Source organism: Lonchura striata, chromosome 24 (assembly GCF_050655825.1).
Source record: "Lonchura striata isolate lonStrDom1 chromosome 24, ASM5065582v1, whole genome shotgun sequence".
Lineage (NCBI taxonomy): Eukaryota > Metazoa > Chordata > Aves > Passeriformes > Estrildidae > Lonchura > Lonchura striata.
The window spans coordinates 8,072,655-8,092,869 of NC_140726.1; the positions used below are offsets into that span (position 1 = coordinate 8,072,655).

The 20,215-nt window shown below is 49.8% G+C and overlaps 2 protein-coding genes and 1 long non-coding RNA gene across 3 annotated transcripts in view; 1 reads left to right on the top strand and 2 right to left on the bottom strand.

Annotated features, from left to right (window-relative positions):
* Positions 1-13,467, bottom strand: part of CBL (Cbl proto-oncogene) — a 37,059-nt gene extending 23,592 nt beyond the window's left edge. Inside the window, exons 1-2 of the mRNA XM_021540495.3 lie at positions 13,206-13,467; positions 6,542-6,789 (exon numbers count right to left, since the gene is read on the bottom strand). Of these exons, the coding sequence (XP_021396170.2) occupies positions 6,542-6,789; positions 13,206-13,352 (395 nt within the window). The 5' untranslated portion in view covers positions 13,353-13,467. The remainder of the gene's footprint in view (positions 1-6,541; positions 6,790-13,205) is intronic.
* A 211-nt stretch (positions 13,468-13,678) lies between these two features.
* Positions 13,679-14,970, top strand: LOC110475963 (uncharacterized). Its single transcript, XR_002466346.3, has 2 exons — positions 13,679-13,944; positions 14,561-14,970. It is a non-coding gene; the product is annotated as an uncharacterized LOC110475963 (long non-coding RNA).
* A 1,033-nt stretch (positions 14,971-16,003) lies between these two features.
* Positions 16,004-20,196, bottom strand: NHERF4 (NHERF family PDZ scaffold protein 4). Its single transcript, XM_085560233.1, has 10 exons — positions 19,848-20,196; positions 19,220-19,247; positions 18,938-19,002; positions 18,527-18,738; positions 18,157-18,343; positions 17,938-18,074; positions 17,660-17,864; positions 17,301-17,497; positions 16,722-16,892; positions 16,004-16,559 (listed from the first exon to the last, which is right to left on the bottom strand). Exons 1-10 carry the CDS (start codon positions 20,194-20,196, stop codon positions 16,515-16,517), a joined length of 1,596 nt encoding a protein of 531 aa, XP_085416359.1. The 3' UTR covers positions 16,004-16,514.
* Between the last annotated feature and the right edge of the window lie 19 nt (positions 20,197-20,215).

The following is a 20,215-nucleotide window of genomic DNA, read 5'->3' on the forward strand; positions in this document are numbered from 1 at the left end:
GTTCTGCTGGTGTTGTCTCCCCCTCCCCACACCCTCAGCAGATTTTTCTTTCCCAGTTTCCTGGACAGAAGTTCTTCCACTGTATGGGTTCCATCTTGGAAAACCATTAAAGGTTTGGTTTAATCAGGGATGTCTCTCTCAGCCACGCTGACACAATTAGTTAATTTAATGTGCTTTGTGACTAAATGCCTTTTCCCCTCAAGGCAATGTTAACGTGGCACAACCATTTCTGCCACTGCCAGCTACGATTTTTTTCATTTTCTTCCAGTATTTCTCATCTCTTTCAGAGCTACCCAGCTGACAGAATATAATTTAGCTCCTCACACGTAGCACGGATCAGCTCCACAGGCTGATTCAGTCACAATATTGTGCTCACATGCCATCATTTGACGTGCACACACTGTCGTGTCTGTAAAGCTCATTCTGCTGAAGGCATGTTACAACCTCTAAATGCTTCACTTCTCTGTAATTATTGTCCTTATTTCTTATTCTTACACTCTTACCACCAGATTCTGTTTAGGTGACACAGTTAGCATCCAGTGGATAAAGTGCAAGCTCCACTACTTATGAAAACACAAACCACAAACCCACAGGTTTTTTTCCTATAACTACATCTTACAATTTTATACTTGAAGAGCTTAAAAAAAATAAAATAAATTAAAAAAACCAAATCCAAACCGCTCTTTTAACGACTCCAACAAGTAAAATACATCTTTCAGAAACCACAAAGATGAGAGGTTCTCATGTCACAGGGGCTTTCAGATGCACCAGGCACGAGCAGTTTGATTTCAGCAGAGAGTCTGACGTGCCTGGCTTCAAAAAGAAGAATTGGCTGATGTGCTCCCACCCCAGCCAGGAGTTTTCTGTGTGTTGGCTGAGTGGAAATGCTCGAGGTGATCCCAAGCTGTCTTTTGTAACCCCGAAGCAGCTCAGGCTCCTCTGATGGGGATAAAAATAGAAACAGCGGAACTACTTTCAACAAAACTTGCAACACAGGAAGTGAATGAAATTCCACTTAACTATTGCTGGCTCAACAGAAGGCACCTTACAGAGTCAGGCCCTGTAATATTTACAGGATTTCCTCAGAGTGACTAAAAGAATGGATTAACATCACATTTATTGCTTGTTCTGTAGCATTTTTCACCACCAGCCCCTCCTTTTTCAGTGCTTTAGGTATTACAGGGTACTTTCCTTATGCTCTGCTGAGCCCTGGCTCTTTTCAGGTCACATAAATATATTTTAACACCTTGAGTTCTGTGAGTAGAGCCTGCCCATCACATCAAAAGGTAACACAAAACACACTGTAAGCCACAAACCACCCAAAAAACGTCATATATTCCTGTCAGTATGCAAATGGTTGTGGCTGATGGGAAGCAGAAAGGACATCAGACCACAAGGACCAAACCAACTGAGCTTTAAAAAGTTTTCAATTATTGTTTTAGGTACAAGTGTCACTGTTACATTTTTTTTTTCACTGTTAGGAAGCTAAAAATCCACCTCTAAAATTTAAATTTTAGAGAATATGCTTTAAAGAGATAAATACATTTGATATTATTAATGGTCTTTAAAGAGCTCAACATGTATTCAGAGGACTGACAAGGTGAAGGGTAAAATCCTCACTCAGGTAATAGATTAATTTATTTTACCAGATTCAGGGGATTACACGACAAATGTACTGCTCAGGACACTTCTCATTATACCTAATTTTGGGCTCTCTGCACTGGAATCAATATTTGTATTTCAGGGGCACTATGTGTAATAAAGAGAAAAATAGAGCACAGAAGCCCCATCTCCAAATCAAGGAAAATTCCATTTTCCTTGATTCATTATCCTTGAACCATTGCATGATTCATCTTCAGCCACCTCAAAACTGGACACTTAGTGGGATCAACAAGGAGCTGGGGCAGGTTCAGAGCGAACATTAAAAATATCTTTATTCTAAGGAAAAATATTCTTTATTTTAGGGTGGGCAGGTCCTGGCACAGCTGCCTCATCCCTGGGACAGTGGGAGGTGTCCCCACCCATGGCAGAAAGTGGGATGGGCTAAAATCCAACCCAGAAATCCCAAATGTGGCATCCCAACCCTCAACACCCCAGCCAAGCACCCAAGAGAGACACACACAGTTGCCAAGTAGCAGCAGCAGATTTTTGCCAGCATGGAGAAATCCATCACATTTCCAATGATAATTACTACAAATGAACCAACGTGCTTGTAATTCCACCCACAACAGCGAGTCCACAGCCTCCCATAAAACTCCAGTTTTATAGGCTCTGAGAGGAAAGGAAAATAAAAATCTTCCTTCCTTATTATGCAATCATCTGAAAGTTTGCATTTGTCCACAAATCGATTTTCAAGACGGTGGTGGTCCAATTTTAGACAGAAAGAAAACTATAATGAATGCAAGCTTAAGCCAATTATGCTAAGTGTTACTTAAGTTCCAAAACTATCACCTAAACTGCAATTTAAAACCAAATTAGAAAGAAATAATTCACATTCCTCCCCTCCAACAACATTTACATGACAATGAATTTCTTCTTGGGTAATAAGCAGTTAGTTAGTGTTCATATGCTGGAGCCTGGCAAGGAAACCTTTCTTGTGGGCAGCTTTGGAGCCTGTTCTTTTCTTTAAGATGTTCTAATTTAAATGCAGATGTAGACTTCACACTAGTGGGTTTTGTTAAAAAAAAAAAGTGCTGCTGTATTAGAAGGAAGTGACAGAAAGAGGACTCAAACACATCATTTTGAGTTCCACATTTTGCACTATCTCATTTTCCCTGGGCAGGAATGTGTGCAAGAGGTCTCAAAGATGAGATTAGAGCACCAGCCCCCCCTCCTCCCAGAGGGTTTTCTGGTTCAGGGTTTAACACAAGTGTTTTCCAACTTTTTCCTCTTTAGATTCCAACCTTTTTCTTTTTTTTTTTTTCTTTCTTTTTCTCCAAGTCATTCTTCATGCACTTCCTTCCCCTTCAGAGATATGCATGGTCATTTCCAGGAGACATTAAACACTGGTAGCTTTTTCCTGTGTAAATTTGTGAGTCTTAACATTGGAGCTGGAGAAGAATATGAAATCCTGCTGAGCCAGCATCCCCTAAGCTGTTGTCAGAAGAACAATTAAACATGGACCAGCTTCCCAAAGCTTTTTTTCACCTCCATGCTCTATGGAAAAAGTTGATTGTATTCCTGCTTAACCTCGTTTTGTCTACAGATATATTTATTTTTAAACTAGCTTTGTTAACAGTTTGTTTCCCACAGCTGAACTAGAAAAATAACTTGTGCTATTTCCTTAAACATCCAGTCCACATCCTGAAAAATTATTTCTCTTCACTCACCCTGCAGCTTCCATAGCTGTGTTCTAATGTGGAAACATTTGCAGTGCTCTGATTTTATTTAGAAAATAACCTCTCTGAATTTTCCCTCGTTATAGACTGGTTTAACATAATTAGTAAATTTGATTCTTTGCTGAAAAATGGACTCTTCAGCCTAATTATTCCTTTCCCAAGGAACAGACCATTCCTCTACCTGTCTCCTGACCAACAAGCTATTTGTCACTCCTGCCATGTCAGGTATAATCTATTTACACAACTGCAAAACCACTGCTGCAAGAAGTAATTTATGTAGTGTGGAAAGCTGACAAATTGCAGCTCCTCTGTGCAAGCAAGAGGGCTGAGAAGTAAAAGCTTCCTGCAATGGAAACAGAAAAAAAAAAAAATAGTTCAGCAAAACCACCAAGCCTCTAAATGAAACTGAAATTGAGACCTGAGGCAGGTTCAGCATGTTCAGAGCAAAAATGGCACTGTCAAGCAATGCAACCATCACATTGCAGGGAAAAATATCTTTATTTCATCCTTTTTTTGTTGTTAAAATGGAAACTCAAGACGTTCACAATAGACAAGTCATGCATTTACACCTGGACCTATGAAAAAAATGGAAGCAGCACCTCAGGAAATGTGCTCAGCCCCAAGAATTCCTAATTATTGCACTCAGCCAACAAATCATTGGATCATTTGTCTTTACCTTATTACAAGCATACAACAAAATATCCAAAATTCTTAACTGTAGAAACACTACTTGATCCAAGCCTGCAGATGTTACTTTTAGCTATCAAAACTCAGAGAAGCAACACGTTATCTCTAATAAAAACCACAAAGTCACCAAGTTGCATCTGATCTACTTTAAATTCAGTTTTAAACTTACTGCTCGCACCTATCAGTCAGGAAATGCAGACAGAGCTTTAAAAGCACCCTCAGCAGCATGAATTTTTAAACAGACATGGAAGTGAGCTAAAGCAGAATTTAAATAGCATCTTGAAAGCTCTCTGAACAAAACAACTGAGCTCTCATCACAAAAATCACAGCGTGAGTTTAAGGCAGGAGAGGTACAAGCATGGTTAATTTATATATTTATAGTCTGAACCACTGTACACCAAAACCACAGAGACCTCCCCCGAATGTCTGAGGGGAAATACACAAAGAGCAAGTTGGAAATAACAGGGATTGAAAGGTGATGCTCAAGTGATCAGGGCAGTTCTGATCCTCCTTCAGTCATTTTTCATGACTGGGCTGTAGGAGCAAACTGCAGTTTTCACTGTGCTTCTGCAAATGTCAAAATTGTGCCTTTTGCTCTACACCAGGAGCCATTTGGGGGAGAAAAGAAGGTCATACACAACAGGAAGCAAAATGAATGCAAAGTCTGCAAGAGAGGAAGAAAAAAGGCTTCAAGAACAACAGGGACAAAAAAGTGAGAAAAGTCAAAACAACACATTTATTAAACTTTTAAAGTCCTGTTCTCCAAACACTGCAGACTAATGGTCACAAACCTTCATGAGATCAAGAGCAAACTAGATTTTATATATATATATATATATATATATACACACACTGCCATGAGTTGCCATGAGTACATTCCCAGTGAATACCAGATTCAGAGATTCAGGTTCTACTTGTTTGCTTTACAGACTGCTGACCACCTTCCAGAAAGCTTCTCCCACACTTGGAGTATTTGAATTTATTAATGTATTAATAAATTATTATTAATTTTGAATTTATTAATTCATACTAAAAGATATTAGTCTTTTTCTTCAGCTCCTAGCAAGGTGAGAAAATTTCAGTTTCTTCACCTTAGATTAGTATACATATTTAATATCTCTGGGTACATTTATAGCAGAAATTAATTTAATTTAATTTAATTAGCAAATAGCACTGAAGTATTGGGTTCCAAGAGCTCCCACAACCATGGAATCTGGCACTGACAGTGCAGCATTTAACAGAATCCCCAAAACCAAAATCCTCATCACATGCACTGGCTGCTCTGCTCTTGTCCTTTTTTGTGACAAATTAAAGAATTGAGAATGTTCCTGAGTTCAGCCCAAGGAAAAGGCTCTCTGGTGTTCTCCTTTAGGACCACACAGTCACTGCTGCTTCCTGGGCTGTGCAGAAGAAGAGGAAGATGCCATGAGAGCAGCCAGGATGTGATGCTGTTTTAATGCTTGTGTTTAACACAAGTCTCCCCACAGTTCCTTCCCTGCTAAAGCTGTTTATTCATAAATGGGACAATTAGCAATTCCCCCAGGATTGCCATGCCTGCTGCACTCCTGACATTCACATCCATCAGTCTGGATTTCCCCTGCTCCCTCTAGTCAATTAGCTGGATTACAAACCAACAGGATGATTAACCCCCTGGAATTACTTCTCTTTGCTCCTCTCTGAAAAACCATGGCACTGGAGGTGGGATTTTGGATTCATGACTGACAGCCACCATTTACTCATCAGATGTTCCTGATTTATGACAGATCACAATACACACACAGTTAACAGCACTCCAGAAAGAAACTTCCATTTCTTAATCCATTCTTCAACACAGTCAGTAGCAATGCAAGCAGCACCAGCAATGCCTTCTGGAGCCACTGTCACAGCCTTGGTTGGAGCTCAATATCATAAAATATGCTACACAGAGTTCAATATTAAACCAGAAACATGTGCCAACACTCTTCCCCCCTCCAGTAATTCCAAGCTGTTGCCAAGCTGTTAACCACATTCTCCCCAGGGCAATTATGTTCAGCCACTGAGTGGTTTTCACTTTTTTTCCACCTTCTTTTTTAAAAAAAATTCAAAATCTACTTCAAAAACCTGAAATGTATGTTACAAATGTATGCCTTGTATATCTCTGCCTGTTAGACCTTGCACAAATGTATAAGATTCATCTTTTCCAGAGCTTTACTCTGCTCTTAAATCACCTTGTCTTTCCTTTTCTTAAAGCTGGATGAGGAAACACCTTCTCAGGTACACTAAATTCACACTATTTTGTTCAAGAGAGCCTTATATTCAGCCAAGTACAGTTTCTACCTCCACCTCTCCTTTTCTTAAGTGCTGTTCACCTTGAAGATGTCCCTTGACCTCAGCTATGCCTTTGTACAAAATGAAAGGCGAGCTGACAACCGATCTACCTTAAACCCGACGCATTTAATTCCTCCAAGAAACACTTGAAACCTTTTCTCTCCATTTAATTCCTCCAAGAAACACTTGAAACCATTTCTCTCCGTTACCTAGGCTGGGAGTTCTCCTCGTACATCCGTTCCTTCCCTTCCTTGAAGAGGCTGATGGTCTGCTTGGTTTTCTTCATCAGGTTCTCCATGAAGACACGAAAATACTCGTTCTCGCCCAGGGTCTCCATCTTGCCCTCGTAGCGGGACAGGATGGTGCGCAGGTGCTGGTAGGTGTCAGGCAGCAGGTCCAGGATGTAGGGAGGGCTGTTCTTCAGGGCCAGTTTGGGGTTTTGACACAGCCGTACCACCTGTGGGAATGGGGAAAGCAGCTCTGTGAAAACTCCGGGAGAGGAGCACGGTCAGGGGTTAAACACAACTCACAGTCATCAACATGATGCTCTGAAACGTGTGCTGCAACAAATCCCATTTGTTGGGCAAGTCCAGATGGAATCACAGGATCACTGAGGCTGGAAAAGACCTCTGAGATCAAGTCCACCCTGGTCCCCACCTCGCCAAACAGACCAGAGCACTGAGTGCCACGTCCAGGCATTCCTTGGATACCTCCACCACCTCCCTGGGCAGCCCCTTCCACAGCCTGACCATCCTTTCCACGGAGAAACTCCTCCTGATGTCCCACCTGAACCTCCCTGGGCACCCACTTCCAAAGCCTGATCATCCTTTCCATGGAGAAATTCCTCCTGATGTCCCACCTGAATCTTCCCTGGGCAACCCCTTCCACAGCCTGACCATCCTTTCCATGGAGAAATTCCTCCCTGGGCAGCCCCTTCCACAGCCTGACCATCCTTTCTGGGCAGCCTCTTCCAAGGCCTGACCATCCTTTCCACGGAGAAACTCCTCCTGATGTCCCACCTGAACCTCCCTGGGCACCCACTTCCAAAGCCTGACCATCCTTTCCATGGAGAAATTCCTCCCTGGGCAGCCCCTTCCACAGCCTGACCATCCTTTCCATGGAGAAACTCCTCCTGATGTCCCACCTGAACCTCCCTGGTGCAGCTTGAGGTTCTTTCCTCTTGTCCTGTCACTGCCTGCCTGGGAGCAGAGCCCAACCCGCAGCTCACTGTAATTTTCAGGGCGTTTTAGAGTGATCAGGTCTCCCCTGAGCCTCCTTTTCTCCAGGCTATTTTCTCCAGCTAGTGAGCCCAGCCACCATAAAAGAATGCAGTTTCTGGGCTGAAGTGCATGTGGACTGATGAAACTCATGATAATAAATTTATGTGACAGGGGAGGGGAAAGGAAGCCACTTCACCATCCGCCATAGCCAAATGTTTCCATTATCTAAACTGAGAGAATTAAAGGGAGAGTTGATGGCAAAACAGCCATTTGAAATATTTAGTGAAATTTCAGTTCTAGAAAGGGTTGGAATTAGAGTTGTGAGGTCAGTTTTGGATCAAGTTTACAAGGTAAGCAGCAGTCTGACATTTCTATATTCTGATTTCCAGCAAACCTGACCACAAAATGTAGCTACTCCTAAAGTTCTTCCCTGTAATGAATATTATCTGGCTGCTTAACACTCAGTATATAAAAGAGGTTTAAATTCATGACACAGCCAGGCATGAGGAAATTACAGATATCAAACAGTGCAGAATGCAAAACTTAAGTGACGTGGATAAGAAGCAAAAGAACAGTTTAACATCCTTTTGCAGCCCCTCATTTCCACAAAACTTTGTGAAACCTTCAAGAGGAATTGAGCAGTTCCCTACAGTGCAGGCTTAAACATCTACTTCCCTTACATATAGATGGTAAACAGAGTCATTCCTTCTGAAACAGTGCTTTAGTTTTTCACTTTGGCATTTAGGGCTTGTGCAAAAAGCAACCTTGTGAAGTGACACCTCCAATTTTATCTGACTTACAGCAGTGCCTGTACCAAGAGCTGACCTGTGAAATGTTTGATTTCAGCCAAGAGAAAGGTACACAGTGTATCAAAAACTCCAAGCAGAAAAATCAGACTGCTGGTAAAAAAAAAATAAAAATAAAATAAAAATAAACACCTAAAAAAGCCTCTGCAAGAATATATGGGAAAAACAAACTACCAAAATTTTCCCTCCATTTTGAGGAGGCTGCCAAGGCCTTAAGATAAAGAGATGGATGGCCAGAGAGCTGATTTAGTCAATTGATGCTAATGCCTCAACTGCTGCTTCCTTGGAGCCTGTGAACATTGTACACTGAACCATATCAACAAATTGAGTCAACCATTTGTCCCCTGAAAAAAAAAAAAAAAAAAAAAAAGAGTTTCACTATGAGCATGAATAGGTTCTAAATATGCTCTTCAGACCCAGCTGAGCTGTGCTCTGGGCAGCAAAACCTTTTCTTCAGCAGAAATTGTTTATTATACAGTGGGTTTAAAACCCTAACAAACACAGTCAGCTCAGAGGAGGAAGCCACATGAAGCAAGCAGAGCCTGCACTTCCCTCAGCCAGCTGGAAATAGAGAACAATTTGGCTGTTACACTTTGAAAATACCCAGCTATGGGAGCAGCAGACCCGCTGCATTTCAGACTTTGGTAGCAATTAAAACAATTCCCCCACACCAGCAGAGAGTTCTGCAAACTGCTCATTCTCAGAGCCCCTGTAAAATGCTTCCCACAGTGTAGATGCCTCAAACAGTTAACAGAAAGGTCAAAAGTGCTGGTATTTTATTATCAAATCAGCTTCTTTATTTACCAAACAGATCAAAATTAGCTGAGATGAGCAGTTCAACAAAACTGCTGCCTCCTGAGCAAACTTGGTGCTTTTATAACACAGCAGCAACAAAAGCAGTGGCATTTTCTCCATTTCTCTACGTGTGCACTTGCAGCATCATGACAACATCCAAAGGAATGTTCCCAGCCCTGGGAACAGCTGCCCCTCAGCAGCCTTCCACAGGGACCAGCAACGTGGAAGGAAATTGAGCAAAAAAGCAGAAAAATATTTTTTTGTTTAGGTGTGATGGCAACGAACAGAAGCAATTCATGGTTTTAAATTATCATCCAAAAGTTTGTCTGGCTTACGTTGTGTTCTCTGAGGAACAAACCATTTAGGGAGATATTTTTGGGTTTTCAGACATGCCAATAAAGCTCAGCATGAAGAGAGGTAGGCCTGTGAAGAACCTGAAAATTGACTTCATACATTTCAATTTCCCAAATACAAGTCAAAAACCCCAAAAACCTCCGTTTCCCCTACTGCGTTTTGAGGAAAGAATCTGTTACATACTCATTCTAGGAAAAATAATCTCATTTAGATCTTCGAGGCCTAGAATTGAATCTTTCCCCTCAACAATCTGCAGCTTGCTTTGACTAATTGTGGATTTAAGATTCCCAGGCCTGATGAGCATCCAGGGGCTACTCCCAGGTATGATTTTTCCCTCCCAGGGTAGTTTTGAAAACTCATTTTTCCCTTCCTTTAGCAGCTGAACAGCTAACTGCACTGAGATCACACCTCATTCCAGTGTAAGCCAACAGCAAAACAAAACCTACTCAAACATCTCCTATCTCTTGCTAGATTTGTGTTTGGCCTTTCTCCTCACGAAGAAGGTGACCTGCAGTGGCACTTCTCTACATCAGTTCTAGGAACTGAATGGTATCAGGAAACCCTTTAGAGAAGCTTTATCTCAAAGCTGTTCTTCCTCCTCCGTGCTTTCCCACATTTATTCCACTCTGCTCCATCCCAAGCAGCTCATGACTAACCCACCTATTCCTCAAATACCACCCACAGCAGTGAACTCCAGGGGGCTGCATTTCATCTCTGTTCTGCAGAGAAATGCATAAATATCACTTCATTCAGCTGAAGGGGAACATCCAACAGGGATGGAAAGGGCTATTTTGTGTCCATGCTCTGTGTGACCACATGTAGCTGTGGGAGGAATGGCACTGACAAAAAAATTAGGGCTTCAAATGAAAGAATCTGAAAGACATAAATATGTCAGGCAGCTTATGGAGAGCATTACAGGGAAAATATTTGGACAAGAATCAACTTGCATAGGAAATTCATCAGTCACATCCGAAAGCAGAGATGCACGAATGCTTTGACAACACCAGCTAATTATGCAGACTAACAAATGAGGTCGTGAGTGTAGTGTACCCACACAGACACAGCACGCAGCTCTGAGAGGCAAAAACATCATCTATTAAACATGCACACAAGCAGGTTTTTTATCTGCACCTGGATTTTCATGTTCTTGGCCCAGAAATCGAACCCATTCTCAACACCTTCTATTCATTTAGCCCTTCTCAGCATCAGCTTCTCTGGGTTTTTGCTACACCACTGAAGAGATTTTAATTCAGATGTGTTTTCTGAGTGTGCATGAGTACAGCTGAAATCTAACTGAAATCTGAAAGGCTTTTCAGAGCCAGATCTCTCCTTTTGTAGACTGAACAAGACTTCAAGCCTGACAGCTTCTGGATGCTGCCTATGAGTAAACCTGGAGTCAAAAGAGGTTGGTGTAACTTGTGACAAATACAGCAGCAGCCTTGGCTTTTCTGCCAGTGGAGAGAGAACACATCCAGCTTAATATAAAGACATAAAGCTGTGAAATTTCCCCCCCCCCCAAAAAAAAAAAATCCCACTGCATTTAAAATGCCACAATAATCAGCTTTTTTTCCAGGCTAGTCTTCTCCTTCGAGCAGAGCGGGTTATGAGGCCAAACACAAGTTGCCATCTCTATCTACATATTCCATAGATGAAGATGTGCATCCTTACAGGTTACATTTATTTAGGGTGCTGTTTAATGCCCAAACTGCCTTTCTACATTAGCACTTGTGCTTGCTTGGCCCTCAGAGTCTGTAACAGAGCCAATGGCACTTCTCAAAAGGGTTTCTTTCCTCTGGCCCAGCCTCTGTAGGTGATCAAAGCTCATCACAGGCACAGCAAGGCACAACTAGAAACCGTGCCTTTTGTTGAGCCAGCCAACACAGAGTGATTTCTTGGCAGGAACAGAATTTAATACGCCTTTAAAGAAGTCATTTGCTCTGCCTGCTTTTAGCACTTACTGCAGGAGGTTCAGACACTGCATGGATAAACAATGCAGGAGAAAGAGAAGGAAAATCCATGAGCCTGAGGGGCAGTTGGATGAGGGATGCCCAAAATCCCTGCCTGCTCTGCTGCCAGAGGGGAAGGAGGTGGCCAGGTGACAGTCCCCAAGGCCTGGGTGCAACTTGGGTGATCCTCTTACTCTACACTACTTGTAGGGCCCTGAACTCAGTGTCGTAAAATGCACTGCTCATTTCAGACTGCAACGTGTCAAACCTAGCCTTGATTTCAGGGCTGAACAGTAATAATCAATGAAAATTCCATTAAAATGTCATATTTTTATTTTGTGCCTATTTCTTCATGCCTGCTTTCACTCGCTTGATCATTCCCTGACAACTCCCCAGGATTTCTGAAACCACTGGACTGACCAGCACACCTAGCCAGGCCAGTAAATCAAATATCCCATCACACCAACAGGCCAAAAGGTCTGGTGTCCTGCCCCCGGCAAGAGCCATTTCCTGGCATTTGAAAAGGAGGAGGAGGAGGAGTGGAGAGTCTTAATGACCCCAGAGAGCCATGCCCCTCCTAAAGGTGTGGGGCTGGAAGAAGGCCTTTCCAGCTCCCACAGCACAAGTTTTTCTTGTTAAACATCACTTGATACTTTATCTTTCTGTAACTCCATGTGCTTATTGCAAAAGGGTTTATTCAGGCTTTTACAGTTTTTCCTCTTTTTAAAGGAAAAGGTGCAGCAACATATTCCTGTTCATTCCAAAAGGAATAACCTGACCTGCCACAAAGCTTCACCATCCACTACCCACACACCAGGTCTGTTTGCTTCCAAAGAGCAAATCCTAGACTTCTCCCTTGTCCTGCTGCTGTCACCACCTGCAGTTCCCACCCCATTCCCAGCACCTACAGGACTGGCATTATCTGTACATGATTAATACAGATATCACAGAATATCCTGGCTTAGAAGGGACCCACCAGGATCATCCAGTGCAACTCCTGGCCTTGCACAGGACCCCCCAACAATCCCATCCTGTGCCTGAGGGTGTTGTACAGCTGCTGAGCTCTGGCAGCCTCAGGGCTGTGACCACTGCCCTGGGGAAGGATCCCAGATCCTTAGGCACTTCCAAATCCTCCATTCCAAACTCTCCCCTCTTCCTCCACCTTGTTCTCTGCAGAGCTGCTGATGTCCCTTCATGCCTTCCCATCCTGGCATCCCATTCCCACGCTGCCTCTCCTCCATCCTCACCTCTCCACAGGTTCCACATGGAATCACAGAGTGCTTGGGGTTGGAAGGACCTTCAGTTCCATCTTATCCCAGTCCCTGGCAGGGACACCTCCCACTGTGCCAGGCTGCTCCCAGCCCTGCCCAGCCTGGCCCTGGGCACTGCCAGGGATCCAGGGGCAGCCACAGCTCCTCTGGCACCCTGTGCCAGGGCGTGCCCACCTTGCCAGGGGAAATTCCTACCCCATACCCCATCTAACCCTGCCTTCCAGCAGTGCAAAGACATTCCCCTTGTCCTGTCACTCCACGCTCATTACATCCTTCCCCCAAAGCGCTGCACCCCGTTCCGTGCCCCCACACCTCTCAGCCCCCCAAATATCCCCCCTGGAGCCACAGACCCCCTCTGCCAGCCACCCCCATGCTCCAGCCCCATCCCAGATCCCCCCTGATCCCGGAGCCCCAAACCCCCCAGGCCAGCCCCATGCCACCCCAGCCCCCTCGGCCGCTTCCACCCCACCGCCCTCCCCACCTTGTCCATGAGCTTCCAGCACTTCTCCACCATCTTCTTGTCCACGGCGCCGGGCTGGTGCGGCCCGAGGTGGTGGTGGTGCGGCTGGAACGCGTCCTTCATCAGCCCGATGAGCCCGCCGGGGCCCTTCTTCAGCGGTGCCGACATGGGGGCGCCCACACCCGGCCCGTGGGGCCCGTCCGGCACCGGGGCCGCGGCCCTGGAGGGGACCGGGCTGAGGGCGCTGCGGGCCGGGCCGGGCCGGGCAGGGCGGCGGCGGCGGCCGTGGGCGGTGGCGCCCGGTTCCAGCGAGGCCCCGCCCTCCTCACCGGCGCTGATTGGCTGCCCGCCCCCCCGCGCGCCCGGCCACGCCTCCTCCTCCGGGGTGGATCCGGCGCTGATTGGTCGGAGGGGGAGGCGCATGCGCATCTGGCGGCGTGAGGGCGGTGCGGCGGCCATGCTTGGTGCGGGCGGGGCGGGGCGGGGCGCGGTCGCCATGGGAACGCGGGGGCCGCGCTCGCCCCGCCGGCCCCGGGAGGGACCCGCGGCCTTCGCGGCCCTTCCCGAGCGTGGCCCTCGCCCAGCTTGCGAAACGGGATCGCTTCCCCTTTCCCGAGGGCGCCTTCCCCTTTTCTAAGAACGGCCCGGCCGCGGGGGAGCGGCGCTGCACGGCCCCGCTCCCACAGAGGGATGTGCCCGCGGCGGGAGCGGCGCCGGCATCCCCACGGCAGGGAGGGAGCGGGAACCGGAGACCTGGCAGGTACCTGAGGCCTCTCCCCGCAAAGGCAGGGGCAGGCAGAGCCTGGTCCCGGCATCCCGGCTCCAACGGGAGAAGGAGCAGGAGGCGGGCAGCGAGAGCAACGGGGAGAGAAAAGAGGAGCCGGGAGAGAAAGTGGGACCGGGCAGTGAAAAGGGGACCAGGGAGAGAGAAGGGACCAGGGAGAGAAAAAGGATCAGGGGGTGAAAAGGGACCAGGGAGAGAAAAAGGGCCAGGGAGAGAAAAGAGAACCCAGGGAGAGAAAAGGGACCAGGGGGAGAAAAGAGAACCAGGGGGTCAAAAGGAGACAAGGGAGAGAAACAGGAACCAGGGAGTGAAAATGGACGGGGGAGAGAAAAGGGAACCAGGGAGTGAAAAGGGACCAGGGGGAGAAAAGAGAACCAGGGGGTCAAAAGGAGACAAGGGAGAGAAACAGGAACCAGGGAGTGAAAATGGACCAGGGAGAGGAAAGGGGACCAGGGAATCTAAAGGGAACCAAGGAGTGAGTTTGTCAGAGCTGACACTACCAAACTTTTTTAAAAATCACAACATGGGCTTGAAAGTCAGTTGAGTTCTGTTTCTTTGCTGCCCTCAGATCCTCTTTTCATCTCCCTTCCAGGCAGAAGGACACATCCTTTTGCAAAAACCAGCTGTGACTGGTACCACGCAGCATCGGCCTCACACAGGAGCTGCGAGGGGAAACCAGGCAAAGGCAACCTGTGGGTTTGGCCACATCAGCACCCCAAAACTTGGGCCTGGAGGTTGGACAGCACAGCCTCAATGTCTGGATTCAGCCTTCTCCAGGGAGCTTTGCTTCCCCTGTGGCACCCACTTGCTAGAGAGCCAAATGGGCAGCACAGCAGGAAGCAGCACTAAACACAAGGGAACCCAGCATAGATTGGTTATAAAACTCCCTGCCTTCATTTTATTGCCTTTGGTAAAGCTTGGTAAATATTTCTGGGACAGGCAACTCCTTGTCTGGCTTTAATTACCTAGGCAAATTTTCCTAAGGATTATATTGACCTCAAATATGTCAACGTTTATTGAGGCCGTGTTCCTGAGGCTTTTCCCATTAGGTGCTAATGGATTCTGGCTAATAGTCAAGCCGGATTGACCACCAGCAGGTGCCCTGGCCAGCTCCACGCTACCACAAGTACCTGGGGAGAGAGCTGGGGAGGGCAACATTGGCTTTGTGAGAGCCAAGTACAGAAATCACCATGGCTCTGATCCAAAGAGATCAGGGAACACGCTTGAGTAATTGCATTCCTGACTATCTGCTTCTCTGGGCATGATTCACCCCGAGCTGGGGCTGTGAGACTTCGAGCAAAGGTTGATTTTGCTTGGGTCTGTTGTGGCTGTCTCACTTGGGATTCTTGGGAGCGTTTCACTTGGGACTTTTGGGACAGATGCAGGGACCCCCACACCTTGGTGCTGCTGGGGGCTCCCAGCCAAGCTTTTCCCACCTCTCCCTTGACTGTTCACCCCCAAAGCAGCCTGCAGCTGGCCAGCCCTGCTCCCTCCTGAGCTGTCAGCTCCCAGGGGTGCTGGACAAGGACTTTTTGCACCCCAGCTGCCTGCACTGAGCTCAGAGGACACAGAGGCAGGAACTCCAGTGTGGTGTTTCTGTTCACGCTCGAGAGGGGGCCGAGGTAAAACCTCAGCCAGAGGTTTGTGGTTCTTGGCCACATGCAAAACTCTGTGCTGGTTTTCACTCTCCCACGCTTGGCAGAGAGGTGAAATTTCCCCGCTGGGATTCCCCCCTGTCCCCGTCCCCCAGCACTGGCACAGGAACGGGTGCTCCTGACGTGTCACCTGCAAGGGGAACCCTCAGGAACAACCCTTGCTGTGGAGCACAAGGGCTGCCTGCAGGAGTTTGCTCTCAGATTCCTGCAGGCACAGTGCCCAGGGGCTCTCAGGATGGCTCTCAGCCCTTACCCTCCCAGCAGCACACCTGGAGAGCTTCCTACATCTTCCCAGGCTTGGGAAGAGAGCCTGGATCCGGCCCTGGGACGTGCTGCCAAGTGGCAGAGCTGTCCATAACATCACCCACACAAACAGCAGCGTGGATTTGTCCTTTAATCACACCCCAAAAGGGCGGTGCAGGAGCAGGGTGGTGGTGGGTGGTGGACACTCGCTGCCCACAGGTTCAGGGAGAGGATGAGAGGAGAAGCACAGGAGAGATGTCCATGCACGTGCAGATCTGAGCCAACCCTCAAGTCCCCTGGGTCGTGGTGCAGAGGGCAGTGCCTCAGCTCTCCTGGGAACTCCCAGAGCCTGGAGCTGGGCAAGGGCTTCAGTGCAATGTCCTGAGAAATCCCTGGAGGTAGCTGGGCAGGCAAAGACACAGGTCTGTGGTCAGGTTACGAGGAGCTGCCACTGTGGTTGATAAAAGCTCTGAGCCAGCCTCGGTGAGCAGAGACGAGTCCCTGGGAGTGTCATGCTGTGAGCCAGGCATGGAGACACAGGAGCTGCGTGTGCAGGGTCCATGCTGAGCAGTGCTGAGGCCCGAGGGGCTGGACGTGGCCTGGGTGGAGGTGCTGTGTGGGAGAGCCCATCCAGAGGCTCCTGGGCTGTTAGAATGCCTGGCACAGCTTTGTGTGCTGCTCCTGGCGCTGGCTCTGCGGGGACACAGGTTGGAGGGGTCTTTCTGCCTGACCCCTGTGGCCAGGAGACCCCACAGCCTCCTCCTGGCAGCACCACAGGTGCCAGGGAAATGTAAGGATTGGTGGAATAGGAGGGTAGCGGTGCTCAGAGCAATGCCAGGCAGTAACAGGAGTTACCTGTATGATCTCTATGCTGTTTGCAGCAGCCATCAGCCAGGACACAGGTCCCTTGGGTGCCACCTCAACGTCACAGAGTGCAGGGGAGCCACTGCGAGAGGGCAGGGAGGGCGTGCAGGAGCCTGAGGCGGGGTCACTGTCCTCAAAGAACTGCAGCGGGGACAGCCCGATCTGGAAGAGCAGAAGAGGGATGGACACACAGCCCCTGTGGAGGACACCCATGCCACCGTGCAGCCTCACAGCTGTGCCCACCTTGCTGCAGTCAGGGCACTGCTGCAGCCCTGCAGCCAGCACGGGGCTGCTCCAGGGACAGACACTCCACAGGCCCACCCCGAGCCATGGGGATGTCCTCTGGATCTGTCCCCCTGGTACCTCCCCTCTGCTTGCACAGGTAAATGTGTCACAGCAAGGGGAGCAGCAGGACCAGGGGCTTTGCCCTCTGAAAGCACCTGCCTTTGACAGCAGTGTGGCAACAACTGCTTCTCAGCTGAGCTGCTGCTCCTCACTATCAGTTTAATTAGCAGAACGTTTAAGGACAGGGCTGCCCAGCCAGAGCAGGACCGTGCCCCCAAAACCTACCGAGTGGTAGAACTCATCACCGGCGGGGTCGATGACCAGCAGGGTCACCTGGTCCTCCCGGGCGCGGATCCTGTGCACGGTCTGCTCGTGGTCCAGCCCCTCGATGCTCTCCCCGTTCACTGCCAGCACACGGTCCCCTTCCTTCATCCCTGCCTGCTCGGCCGGCAGCCCCACATCCACTTCCCACAGGAACTGGCCTGCCACAGCGGGGCAGAGGCTCACAGAGGGGAATCACAGAGGGGAACTGGCTCTGCTGACACCCCTGTGCAGCGTCCCCTTGCAGGCACAGAGCTGTCAGCTCTTCCCAACCCTCAGAAATGCCTTGCTCAGGTACAAACTGCCCCTCTGAGCCCCCTCACCTACTCCTCCCGAGCTGCAGTCATCCTCCTTGAGCAGGAAGCCGTAGCCAGCGGGACCCTTCACCAGGTGCAGCTCCCGGACCTTGAAGGGGAGCCTGGAGGTGTCTGCCAAGGCCGCCGTGACCCGCAGGCCCCGCAGGCGATAGAACTCCTCCACGGCGCTGGATGCCACCAGCAGTGTCACCTTGCTGCCGCTCTGCTTGAGCTGCATGGGAAGCACGGGGCGCTCAGCGACGTTCTCAGCCCCATCCCTCGCCCCCCACGCCGGGAGCAGGCACCTTTCTGGTGAGCTGCGTGTGGGAGTAGCTCTTGACGCTGTCCCCGTTCAGCTCCAGCAGCCAGCAGCCTGCCGGCACCCCCGCTCTGTCCGCTGGCCCGTCCTGCAGCACCGACAGCTGGAAGGTGCCCTTGGTGCCTGCAGGAGGAGCAGAAGGGGCACTTTGGGGTGAGCGAGGTGCTGCAGCAGGGATGCTCGCGGTGGCAGCATCCTGCTTTACCTTCTGGACACGACACGCTGAAGCCAAAGCCGCTTTTGTCCCTGGTGACGTGGCAGAGGCGCGGGCGGATGTCCTCCGGCAGCATCTGCGACAGGTCCCTGCCCAGGGACTTGGCTGCTTCGTAGGAGCCACCGTCCAGCACCGCCAGCAGGACCTGGTTCCCGCTGGCCTTGATCTTCTGCACCACCTGGAAGGACCCAGGCTGTGAACTGATGGGCTGGGGTCATGGTCACCCCTCTGACGGGCTGGGGTCATGGTCACCCCTCTGACGGGCTGGGATCAGGGTCCCTGGGGTCAGCAGGGCTCATGCATCCCCCGTGCCCCTGGCTGGGGAGGACCCAGGCGTTCCCATGGGATGCTCCCAGCTTACCCTGAGGTGGTCCATGTGGTCCACGAAGTGGCCATTGACCTGGAGCAGCCGGTCCCCGTCCTGCAGCCCCCTGCGCTGGGCCACCCCCCCCAGCTCGAGCTGCCGGATGACGTGGCCCTGGCAGCCCAGCTCCTCGTGCAGGCAGAAGCCGAAGGTCTCTGTGCTCTCCTTGGTCAGCAGGTAGAAGCGGGGCTCCCCCACGCCCTCAGCATCTGTGTAGGGGCACAGCCTGTCAGCAGGGATCCTCACGCAGGTTCTCCACCTCATCCTGGGCTGGAGAGCTGCTCATCCCTTTTGTGTTCAGCTCCCACAGGTGCCCAGTGTGACAGAGCTCAGGGCCCCGGCAGTGCCCAGGTGCCACAGCCCCGTGCAGATACAAGGACACCCTGAAAGATGAGGGCATGCATTTACCCGTGTCCTCAGTCAGTGTCAAGGCAGGGTTGTCGATCCCAACTTTGGGGTTAAATTCAAATTTTCTGAAATGATAAAGGGAAGGACAGGCCATGTTAGTGCAGGACGGCCTTGCCCCTGCCTCCCCCAGCCTTAGGGAGCTTGTTCCTCCCAGAAAGGGCCGAATGGGGCTTGTGCCTCCTTTTCCTTGGGAAAAGACAGAGTGGATTTCCCTCTTGGACCATTCCCCACATGTCTCCTGAGCCCCAGAAAGCCCCTGGTCAAGGGGAGATCAGCACTTACACGATGGACATCTTGTCTCCCTCGAGCCCTGCAGAGGGAGAGGAGAGGTCAGCACAGGAGGTGGGAGGCTGGCAGCAGACCCCACACTCTCGAGCACTCAGGGCTTGTCCACTCTCAGGCTGAGCCTGCCAGGTGCCAGGTGAGGGGTTTGCCAAGCCCACACAGCCCCCAGGCCCCTCGGTCTCTCAGCACAGGTTGTCCTTTGCCCTGTCACCACTGTCCTCCTGCATTCCCAACAGCAGGACCTGCTGCTCAGGGCATTCACTGTGGGGGCAAAGCAGGGCCAAGCAGATGGGGACAGTCCTGGGGGTTTACAGGGCTCTTCAGTGAGGGCTGAGAACATTCACCAGGACCCCAAAGAGCTGCTGGAGCCAGAAGGAAACAGAGACCTTCCCCGGCACACACCCCCCCATAAATCCCTCCACACCTCTCTGGGCACAAGGAACCCCAAACCCAGGGAGGGGAGATGCCTCCCCAGCATGTCTCCTCCACAAGGAGACATTTTCCTGCATGCCCCTGGCTCCTTTCCACAGGCTGCCTGGGCTCTGACATTGTCTTGCTCCACCTGGCAGCAGGGCCTGTGTGTGTGGGGAAGGGTCTCCAGAGGATTCCCTGGCATGGCACGTACCTTTTGTTTGCTTCATGGCTGCAGGGATTGCCAGAGGGAGCAAGGTACAGGGTGAAGTGGCAGGGAAGTGTCCCCGCCTCCCCCAAGACGCCCCAGGTTTAATGGTTAAACAGCCCCGAGTCTTGCCTGCCCTCCCAGCCCCAGGGCACTGCCAGTGGGAGCTGGGAGCAGGGACCAGCACCCCGGGACACCCAGCTTGGGGACAGCTCCTGGTGGCTGCCAGGGGGACACCGGGCAGGGAGAATGACTGGGTCAGTGCTGGAGCAGAGCTGGGCTGCTCCATGCCAGTGCTGTGAGATGGGCAAAGGCAGAACCCTCCACTCCAGCTGCTGGAGGGGCGGCTCCACATTCCCCCCAGGAAGGGCACG

Bases quoted from the DNA above. Each gene is read 5' to 3' on its own strand.
- NHERF4 (XM_085560233.1), bottom strand. From the start codon at position 20,196: ATGTGGAGCCGCCCCTCCAGCAGCTGGAGTGGAGGGTTCTGCCTTTGC. The intron at 19,003-19,219 runs GTAAGTGCTGAT...TTATCATTTCAG, and splicing joins GGAGACAAGATGTCCATCGT to AAAATTTGAATTTAACCCCA. The intron at 17,498-17,659 runs GTGAGGGGGCTC...CCGCTGTGGCAG, and splicing joins CTGCAGCTCGGGAGGAGTAG to GCCAGTTCCTGTGGGAAGTG.